The sequence below is a fragment of the Ctenopharyngodon idella genome, chromosome 1, assembly GCF_019924925.1.
Source record: "Ctenopharyngodon idella isolate HZGC_01 chromosome 1, HZGC01, whole genome shotgun sequence".
Taxonomy (NCBI): domain Eukaryota; kingdom Metazoa; phylum Chordata; class Actinopteri; order Cypriniformes; family Xenocyprididae; genus Ctenopharyngodon; species Ctenopharyngodon idella.
Window position 1 is genome coordinate 14,109,879 of NC_067220.1, and position 11,414 is coordinate 14,121,292.

The 11,414-nt window shown below is 35.8% G+C and overlaps 2 protein-coding genes across 5 annotated transcripts in view; one reads left to right on the plus strand and one right to left on the minus strand.

The window, feature by feature from the left end:
- The window catches only part of sclt1 (sodium channel and clathrin linker 1), a 17,273-nt gene extending 15,535 nt beyond the window's left edge, over positions 1-1,738 (minus strand). The window contains exons 1-4 of one of the 4 annotated variants that reach the window (XM_051871596.1): positions 1,628-1,738; positions 1,020-1,062; positions 850-917; positions 313-362 (exon numbers count right to left, since the gene is read on the minus strand). In XM_051871596.1, the coding sequence (XP_051727556.1) occupies positions 313-362; positions 850-917; positions 1,020-1,053 (152 nt within the window). In that variant the 5' untranslated portion in view covers positions 1,054-1,062; positions 1,628-1,738. The other 3 variants (XM_051879717.1, XM_051886381.1, XM_051885644.1) reach the window with 3 other exon arrangements.
- c1h4orf33 (chromosome 1 C4orf33 homolog) lies at positions 1,734-5,443 on the plus strand. Its single transcript, XM_051890146.1, has 6 exons — positions 1,734-1,878; positions 2,675-2,886; positions 3,314-3,374; positions 3,453-3,504; positions 4,675-4,874; positions 4,966-5,443. Exons 2-6 carry the CDS (start codon positions 2,706-2,708, stop codon positions 5,063-5,065), a joined length of 594 nt encoding a protein of 197 aa, XP_051746106.1. The 5' UTR covers positions 1,734-1,878; positions 2,675-2,705; the 3' UTR covers positions 5,066-5,443.
- Positions 5,444-11,414: the final 5,971 nt, after the last annotated feature.

Consider the following 11,414-nt stretch of genomic DNA (forward strand, 5'->3'; position numbering starts at 1 on the left):
TTATATATATATATGTAAAAGAAGGTTTTATGCCTTAGCAAACCTCTTTTTAAATTCAGTAGAAATTTCAGCCAAACTTTTATTTTGAGTAGTATGGTTCATGAAAACTGATTTTTTTTTTTTCTTGTTAACAAATAGTGGTTGCATGGTTAAAATAGTAGATGACATGAGCCAGAGACTGTTACAGTCTAAAAATGACAATAACATTTTTAGTTTTAAAAAAGTTTTTGACAGATTCCTAAAATATTTGTGTTTTCTCTTTATTATGACATGTGGTCTAATTAAGGTTTGTAACTGGCCGTAGGGACTTACCCTCTGTCTGAGAGCCAGGGAGCTGCAGATTCCATGACCACGTCATCTGCCTAAAAAAAGTGAAAGAATATTTTTAAGTGTCTATCTATATACAACATCCCAAGTGCTTCAATCCTTTATTATTATTATTTGGAATTGTTGTTTTTTCCTCAGAGTTAGCTCTGTCAAAATGAAAGTTCTGTCATAATTTACTCTCATATTGTTCCAAACTGTTTGGAAGCCATTCACTTTCACTGTATGAAAGAGACAGCAACAACAGTGAATGGTGACTAAAGCTGTTAATCTTCACATACCAAACATCTCCTTTTTGTGTAATACAGAAGAAAGCAAGTCATACAGATTTGGAAAAACATGAAGTTGAAGATGACAACAGAATTTTTCATTTATTTATTTTAGCTGTGAACACTTCCTTTTCTACTTAAAACATTCACCTGTGCATCATAAGAGCATTATGTTATTAATTCTATAAATGATCTACAGATTCAACAAATAAAGCAATAAACAATCAAATTGCCATCTAATCATCATACAACTAACCTGTGACATTGAGGAGGGAGGAGGAAATTCATCCTGATATCGACCAAGAACGGAGTTTAAACGATTCACTGATAAGACACAAAACAAAGTTCAAATACTGATGAATATGTATGACTGTAAAAACCGAACGTGTATCTACACACTATTATTTCTGTGATCTAGCGTTTCACCTTGATCTCGAAGAAACTCGACTTCTGTTGTCATTTTTTGTTTCTGCAACAGCAATAAACTCTGTTAGGTCAAAGCATATGCCTTGTAAATATCATCAAGAACTATAATAACATATTATGTGGGTCGGTAGGTAGGCAGCATGCAACGGGGAACAATTTGCTGAAACAGTCAGTTGATACACAGCCAGCATAAATGATCCCTGGAGACCGTCTTTGTGTAGGAATATTGGTTTACCATTGAATTAACTGACTCTATAGAACCTTAGCATTTATCATTTTGGTTTAATTGAATCAACGTACAATATTAAACTAGATTATTACACGTTCTTCAACAGATTAAGCGAGTGGAAAAAAGCGAATCTGGAGTGTAATCCCAGCAACAGTATTGAGCATCATTGGTATCCAGGTGGAGATTTACACTGGCTAACTAGCAGGCTAACGGCTACACATATGTCAAAATTCATAATAAATGGGCTGCATACACTGTCATAAAACCTTAAGGGAAGTATAAATGTTTATTTTTTCATCGCGTAATATGAAAAATTATGAAATACCAGAAAATTGTAAATAAATATAAGATTAGAAGACCTCGAGATTATTATAGGTACCTCCAAATCCTTCCGCCTTGTAGTTTAAAGAGTCTACAAGCCAATCAGATTCATCTTCACGGACGCTCAGATTCACCCTCAGAGCCAATCAGATTCATCCTCAGGGACGCGGTGCAACTCTTTAAAATGTTCCGGGGAAACTCCAACTCGCTTAGGTTCCGTGTGATTTATGGAGTTCCTCTTTTTCCCCATGGTTCTTATCTTGAATTGAGGAAATAACAAAATGGGGCCCTTCGATGTGATCGAATAGGGTAATACTTTACTTCATCATTTTGTTTAATAAATTCTCTCTTTTATTTACTACCGACTATGTGCTGACTACTGAAACGTCTGTGGGATGCATTGTTGATCTATGCCAGAAATCAGGAAGTGTTTTTCCCATGACATCAAGTCAAGTCACCTTTATTTATATAGCGCTTTACACAATACAAATGGTTTCAAATCAGCGATAAACAGGACAATAATGATCAATGATTCAAACAGACTTCAATTCAACTGTAAAGCAGCTAAAAAAAAAAAAAAAAAACAGTTTCAGTGTCATTATTCAGCTCAAGTCTGTTTACTGTTTATTCACTTAAGTAGCTGTAACAATATCGACGTTGCAAAATTTGTCAATTCTGAAATGAAGGCGATTAAAAGCAACGTTGCAGAAGACAGTGGTGTTATCATACAGCTCAATTCAGTTCAAGATTTGTTCCCATCAATAGTGTCAGTGCAGTCAAATCAATAATATTACTGAATATTAAGTGGTCCACTCATAAACAATATTTTGACCTCTGGCCAAATGAATGAACATGTTGATCAGGTGACATCATGTGTCATATTTATGATATCAGATGCATTGCTTATCAATGACTGTTGAACCTTATTGCATATCAGACAGTCCTGTGTCCTGAGCTGCTTAAGCCGTAATACAGCACAGAACTGTGGATAAATCATATATTGATACTTACAAATTTATATATATTGAGAACTGAACAAGACAGTCATTTATTAATATTTCACGTCTAGCTATAGAAGAAAATAAGATTTTGCCATGCTTAACAGTGTCTGCAGCGGTTGTATCCTCCTGACTGCCATGGAGTTCTATATCAGACACACCTGGGACAGCTTACCTGTGGATCATAAGCCGGTAAAGATTCGCTTCTCACCTGGCGAGGAAGGTTTGTTAATGCAGGTGACTGCTCCTTTCTTTAATGACCCCCCTGCACCAGCCGGACCACCTGGAGAGCCGTTCCCTGGTCTCTGGGACTATGAGGGTATGTTCATATATGTTAAATCTGGTTTACAGATTCAGTTTCTTTCTTTCATATAATTATAAACCACTTTGGTGAGAACTTGAATTTGAATTAGATGAAAAGGTTTATGAAACACTAAGGCCCGGTTTCACAGACAGGGCTTAGCTTAAGCCAGGATTAGGCCTTAGTTCAGTTAGGATATTTAAGTAGCTTTTATAAATGTACACTAGAAAAAAACATTACGGGTGTGCATCTTGAGACAAAACAATGGCACTGACATATTTTAAGATGTGTCAGTAAATGTTGCTTTCAGTTAAAACAGCTCAAACATGCATTATATTCTGGGACCAGCTTAAGCCTTGTCTGTGAAACCGGGGGTATGATGTTTATCTTTAACTTTTTTCTTTTACGCAATATTTACAGTTTGTGCTACTGACTTATTTTTCAGTGGTAGAATCCTTCTTCTTGAACAGCAACACTGAGCAATATCTAGAGGTGGAAGTCTGCCCGTAAGTTAAGCCTACTGTGTATTTCAGGCAGTTTTTTCATTGCTAATGTGTAATTGAAATAATATTTTGATATTACAGACATGGACAACACCTTATTCTGCTGCTGAATGGAAAACATAATGCGTTTATGGTAAGCAAATATGCACTGTACATCAGTTGATTCATGTTTTGAGTTTTTAACAAACATTTACTCTCCTGTTTAAAAGTTTGGGGTCTGTAAGATTTTTAATGTTTTTTAAAGAAGTCTCTAATTCTCACCAAGGCTGTGTTTAATCAAAAATACAGTACAAAAAAAAAGTAATATTGTGAAATATTATGACAATTTAACAGTTGTGCTGCTTAATATTTTTTGTGGAAACCAATGATATATTTATAATTGTCTTTACTTTCACCTTTGATCAGTTTGGCACGTATTTAACATCACATTCACAAACATTCAAAGGTTTGGGGTCAGAAATTTTTTTTTAATTAAAGTTGTGAATACTTTTGTTTAGCAAGGACGTGTTAAACTGATAAACACACACACAGACACCCACACACAGACACAGCCTGGCCAAAAAAAATGTTGCTGTTTGGATTTTTATAGGCAAAAATGTAATAGTCTATGGATAGTTTATTATTACAGTGATTATTATGTTTCTAGTATGTTATTTGTTTGGTAACGGTTCTTTTAACCCTGAAAGATCGAGTGTGTAGCTTTTAATTTCTTAAACAACCATGGACCTTTGTGTTTGCCATGTAAATAGACATGATGCTAACATGGCGTATTAAACAAACAAACAAACTTAAATAACCATGTAGGAAGACACATCATGGCCAGATTCCAGGATGACAATGTCAATACTCATCAGGCTCACATTGTGAAAAAAATGTTTGGGAGAGAGCATGAAGTATCATTTTCACACATGAATTGGCACCTCTGAGTCCAGACCTTAATTTCATTGAAAGTCTTTGGGATGTGCTGGAGTAGACTTTACAGAGTGCTCACCTCTTGCATTGTCAATGCAAGATCACAGCAAATAACATCACAGCATTTATTTCCATCAAGAGGTGCATCAATTTTTTGTCAAGATCTTGTATTGACAAATGCACACCAAAAAAGGCTTATATATACATATACACAATTTTTTAAAAAATAATTTAAAAAGTTTATAACAGTAAATATCTTAATATTAAAACTTGCAGAAGTGCATAATATAATAAAAATGAAAAATATAGAGTATTAAGATCCTGATGTCTTTCCTAACCCTTTAGCTTATTTTGTAATTTATATATATTTTTTTGCTATAACATGTCGCAGCAACAACTCCCTCTATCATTCAAAGCCAGTATAGAGGACAACACATGGAAGGGAGAAGCACTTCTGCCTTGGAGGTATTTCCCTCAGGGCATTAATAAAATGAACTCCTATGCAATCCATGGCTCTGGTGCAGGAAGGACCTACGAGGCTCTGTATCCTGTTCCTAGAGAAGACCTGCAAGAAGGACAGGGACCAGACTTGTAAGTTTAGATATTTTAATACTATTTCAGTTTCATTTTATTGGATATTAACATCACCGTGATCTTAACATTTCTTCTTTCATCTGAACAGTCATCGACTTGAGTATTTTCAAGACTTCACTCTGCAAAGCATCATGGGAGTAGACTGGGTTCAGCCAGAATCTGACCTGTGGAATTTAGCAAGCAAATGACCAGCTGAAAATCACAAACGAAGTCAAGCCTGTCTCATAACCAGCTTTTTAATGCAGCAATTACTTGTAATTTGCTTCCATGGCTATGTTAGAGCACAAACTCCACTGCAGTCTAATCAAAGTTAATGATGTGGCTTGTTTTAATGTGGGTGTAATGGCAATATAATGGCTTTTATTATCACAATTTAATAAATCTTCTATTAGTAATGCGGCACTAATCTCAGCAGTTAAGTATTCCATCCAGCACCAAATATCTATGCAATATGTATAGCAAATGGGAATCATGTTCATTTTTATACCGAAATGAAATTAACTATTTATAAATGGAGATTGTAAATGTGGAAATAGAACATTAAATAAACAAATGATAACATTCAACTTTTTTTGTCCTGTTTTGGAGCTTGGAAACAACTTGGAAACTTGCATGGACTATCGCATATCTATATGAAATAATAGTTGTGTGAAGATTATTCAGAAATTCTCCTTATGTTTTGCATAGAAAAATGAGTAGGCTATAACCATCCCTTTAACATGTGCCTAAACCTACAATAAGATGATCCTTTTTGTGTTTTATTAGGTTTCTTGCAACCTCGAGTATCTGACAGTTGCTGGATTGCAAAGATAGTAGACCTATAAAACCTCTTCTAAAAACAGCCGAGATTTAACTCTCTCAACAAACCCATGCGTATAATCAATAGGCGCTGCGTAAACTACAAATTAGCAGCTAATAAGACGGAACACGGGTTTATAATTACAGCCGCTGTCTGTTAAATGAATATTAACAGTGACTAATTACCGAGCCTCTGCCGAACTCTTGACTGGAGCGCGCACTGCGGGCGTGAGCTGAATTCGCGCGCTGTACCTGGGGAGCGAAGGTCACGGCTAACTGCTAACGAAAGAAGGGCTCTATTAAAAAGATTTTGAAATGGGTTTTAATTTATTTTATACAAAAATGATTTCTAATATGATAACTTTAAAGTGTTCGTGTTACCCTATAATTACATAAACTCTTAAAGTCATGCAAATAAACATCATGTAGGCTAATCTGTGAATATGTAGGCTAATTCATTTCGGGAGCTTCTTGTAAATGGACGCTTTGTTAATTGAATTGTGGTGGCATGCATATTATATTAATGTATACATTATTTATAATTAATTAGGCTTATATAATGTACATTATATTAATGTGTAAATTAATAATAGTATTAATTATTTATATGTAATGTGTGTAAAATAAACATCTGTTGGGAATGCAGGGAGGCACTACAGGACACATTACCCACATATTTAGCCTAAATAAATAAATAAAAATAGAAACCAATAGAAAGAATCACATCCAGGGCAGCACTCAAATTACACACACAGACTCAGAGTAATCGCATTTGTTCTCTCCACATGCAATCTATTCACTGGGGGAAATAGCAGAGTACAAATTGCTTCTTGTTAGGAGCAGAGCTAAGTCAATCAGATGGCCTTCCACTCATGTTTTTTAAATCAGGGAGAATTTATGCGCTGACATTTTATAATTGATAGGAGGCCTGTTCAAAACTGAATGGGTAGATTGGGCACTGGCATGTTTTCAGTGGTATTTCTGCAAGTTGAACACCGTTAGCCGCACAGAAATGGGATTGATTTCATCGAATACACATTAGATACAACCCTGAATGCCGAAGGGAGGGAGAATATTGTCACTCCTTTTTTAAAAATAAGAATGAATCATGTTTGTTATTTGATTCCATTATATCCATAATGGACCTGTTTACCTGTCGCTTTTGCCCCTTCCATCCATTTGTCACAGGCAGGTAATATCTGCACTAAAATATTGATTCCCATCTATTCGAAAACACATTAACAAACAAATATTTTGAACACAGAGACCTGCGACAGTGTCTAGTGGGACTTTTTTTTTTATATCAGAGATAATTTTGATATATATTTTTGTTTTGTTCATCACTAAAATATATCAATCATTGCGCTCCGAGCTCTGAAAATGTGTTTCCATGGCAACAAAAGCTTTTCTAGATAAAAGGGGCTGTCAGGGAGAATATTTTCCTTTATAACTCTGTCATAATCATAAACATTAGTACAATACACTCTCTCTCACGCACGCACATCAGTGAAGCCCATTAAAGGCCACTATAAAAGAAGGAGGCTTAAAAGTAAAGGATGATAAAGAACCACGCTCGCAAAGTGGAGGTTATTTTTACAGATTTTAAGGGGAGGGGAAGATGATAAATCTGAGTTGGGAGGCAGTAATAAGAGAGGATGGCAGGCAACACAACATTATCAGGCTGTTTGTGCTGTGTGGAAGTGCTGGAGGGGGGAGGGCCGCTGAGGAGAGCCTTTACCCGCACGACACCCTCTGATTGATAGTGGAATAAAGGTCGTTCCGTGTGATGAATGAATATTTCGATATAACCCAATCACGGTGCACAGGAAAACGAATGACTGGATGAGAACAAGATGAGCCGGTCCACTGAGGCCACGGCACGCGGGGCCAGCAGAGACACTAAATCACAAAATAACAGAATTGAACTTTATGTGGCCAGAAATGGGAGAGCATTTGGAGAGACGGGGTTGAAAATGTTACCTGGATACTCTCAGCTTTTCTGTCAATACTAAATCCATGAAGAAAGAGAAAGAGGCGGGGGAGAGGCAAGAGATGGAGCCAAGAGTCTTTCCACAAGACATTTAGAGGTCATGCTCTACAGTGAACGTGGTAACTGTGGAGTTGTTCATAAAGTGGTTAACTCACAGCGAGATGTTTCGTTTGTGCACGAGGGTCAGTTTGATGGAATATCAGCTCCCATTTGTCTGAGAGCCACAGATGGCTGAGCTGAAGACAAATGCTGCAGTTAGACAGCCAAAACAACATTTTTGTCCTGATGTGCACGGAATTGTATTGATTAATATCACTGACAAAATGAACTAGCTAAACAACGGTTACGCTCTGATGAGAAATGAAAAGCCTGCAAGGATGAGATAAGTATCTGTGATTGTGCATTAGGTGACAAGTGAGTCATTGAATCATTCAATTCAAACGATTCTTTTTAAACTCTTAGGCTGTGTCCAAAATTGCCCCCCATCCACATGGAATTAAGATATTTTCTATGAGTGTGCGAGACTTCCGATTTATTAGCCACTCTAGGTAAATTACTAGAAGAATAATGGTAAAACCTTTTGCGCTACAATCCAGTGTGTTTATGAATACGATACTAAATTAAAATAATATGATAAGAAATACCAATTTGCAATATCAAGCACCATATCAAGCTGTTTTGTACAGCTCAATGGTTGTGGATGACACCAGAAACCTCACACATTCAATTTACAAATGGCAACGGCATTCTTATGTTAGAAATACATAGTGCACTATCGGGTTTTTCACACTGCGCTTAAACCCGAATTATCGTCTTTCTAAACACCGTAAAGGAACATTTCACACTTGTAATTTAGAAGCGCGGTTAGCACCGCTTTTTACCCGGGGTTATGAAACCCTGCTTTTGCGGTGCCAAGCCCACATTGCGGTGCCAAACTTGTACAGTGTGAAACAATGCGGTGTTAGAATGTTACAGCTAGACGCTTAGCAACAAACAACCAATTGCATACTCGTATTTGTCTGCTTTGGACAGTCACAGAAACACTGCACATTTTATATAAACAGTAAATTTAGTGTTCGAGAGAAAATATGTCAAATTCTGACAGAAAATGTGACAATTTGAGTGAAGAAGAGACCGTTTCATTCTTACCTTTATAGTCCGAAATGTGTATTCATTATAAACTTGATAGTACAGTCAGCAATACGAGGATGTGCAGTGCTAGAGCTTTTATGTAAACAGGTTGCGGGCTGCGCTCATCCAATCAATGACACTGGCACCGCAAATATGCAAATAAGAACGTTAACTCAGGGTTTAGGAATGTACAATGTGAAACTTCAACTTATGAATACCCAGGATTAATTGTTAACCCCGGGTTAACTATTTCAAGTGTGAAAAGCATTTATTTGAGGGGACAGCCATTTGTAGTGGTATCTGAAACCGCAGTGGACATTATCGAGTGCATTTATTCAATCCCATAATGCACCTAAATAAAGAGTGCACAACCGATGTACACTCAACAGCTAGAGAATAAATGCACTGTGAGTGAGTCGATGAATGATTTCCTGCATGTTGCAAGAAGATAGTGTCATGCACACTAATCCACTCACTTGTTTTTGTTCACTAATTCAGTGAACAATATTAGTGGAGTAATGAAGGAATAGTAAACGAGGGAATAGGGTTGATTTCGGATACAGCCCTACTTCATTCAGGAACAAAACAAGTGTAAGTGAGTCATTGAATTATTCACTCAACCGAATAGTTCAAAAACACTGGATTCATTCAGGAACACTGGAGACACACATGTCCTGATTCTGCTGTGGCTATTTTTGTTGGCAGAGCATAAAAAGACAAGGTAACTGGCAATGTAAGTTACTAAATCTTATTAATTATAATTGATGTATAAAAGTAATATCAGATGGTTTTCATATGTTACTGCAGGAATATCTCTGGTTCTGCAGATGACTATAGCCATTAAGAAGGATTTCAAATTAATTGTTGAATAAGGCTTAATGGATTGTGCTATGTGTTAATTACCCCACAAAACATTAAATAACCATTTTGAAAAACATCAACGTAGTCAATGGAAAATCATCAATTAGTTAAGTCTCTTTGCTTAATTAACAGAAAATGTTTGAGACATCTTGTCCTTTTCTCAATTAAAAAGTCCACACAAACACAAAATAAGAGGGCATTATTTGCTTGTCAAATACTATCATATTTCATAAGGCATCATAATGCGGGTGACTGTAGAGAGACAGAGAGAGAGAGAGAGAGAGAGGGAGAATTTTATTATTGCTTTTCCTTAGTCATTTGCTTCTTTATCTTCTGACTGTGATGATATCAGAATGCCACAGAGTAGATATAGAAGGCAAAAGATAAAACTGAAACGTCTCACTCCAGTTAACTCAGTTTCACTTTCTGCCGACAGAAATGTTCATCTGCATGTCCAATAGGATCATCTCTTGCACTCAGATTAAAGTCAGAAAAGCTCAGACATATCTGCTCACTTTTAGTCCTCTTTTCTTTTTGTGTCACTTTGCTTTCTGACACTGAACCATCTGTCTCACGGCATGAGTTTTTCAGCATTATCCAATTATCTAAGAGGTAAGGCATGTACCGCTCAGGTTGCTACCTTGACAAAATCAATAAGCATTCATAATGTCTGATACTACTGTCTTCGGAGCACACTATGATCTTAGGTGAAGAGAAGAAATAAAAAAGACAAATGACAATAAAGCAAAGCTGGACAAAGGAGTGCAATTCAGCTCTGTGTATCAGAACAAATAAGTTTTTTTTTTTATAGAGTATGCTGAAATTATTCAGTGTTATGAACACAACACCCAGAGTACAGGAAGTATGGACCATTACAGGAAAAAGAAATGTCCATTTACACAGTACAAATGATGGGAAAGGTCCATGCACTGCTGGCACTTTCCACAAATAGGGTATACCTTTTTTTTTTTTTTTTTTTTTAAGCATTAGAGCCACAAATCCCATGATTTTGGTTGTGGGAACTATTAGATTGCAAGATAAACTGTTAAAAAGTTAAATTAACTAGAATGAAAAGTAAATAGTTTTTAATCCATCAAAAGTCTATACCCCCCACCCCCTAAAAATGGCTTGTATCAAATAATGTTAAAAAGAGATGCTCCAACAAAAGAAGAGGTGCAACCAGAAATCAAAAATTCATGTAAATTGGAAAAAGGTGCAACACTCACTCTCTAAGTCATAATTTTGACCAAATCTATTGAAGTGCTATTCAATTTGTTAAAAAAATCTATTTTTTCATTTATAAATTTAATTGCTAATTATGAATATAAATTGTAGTGTTGACTGCATTTGTCATGCTCAACTGAGTGACAGCTTAATTTAGACTAAATTTTCAACCTGTTTTTTAATGATTTTTTTTTTTTTTTACAGTACATTAAATATTTATTGATAGAAAATACTTCTCACAAATCAACTTTTTTAAGCTAGCAAAAAAACAAACAAATGAACAAAACAACAACAAAAACCTGCTAGCAGTATATTAAAATAAAATAAAACCGCTCATAATATTTCGTTTGAACTCCTCAAGTTGATGATCAACAGCACTTTCACTGACCTTTTGTTGAAAAAAAAAAAAAAAAAAAATTGTCAGGCTCTGTTTTGTACACAAAGTACTAGCTCATAAAAAGCAAGAAACACAGCTCAAATGGGATGAGTGATGTCCTTTGATGACTCCACTGTTATCATATCCAGTGGAAAAT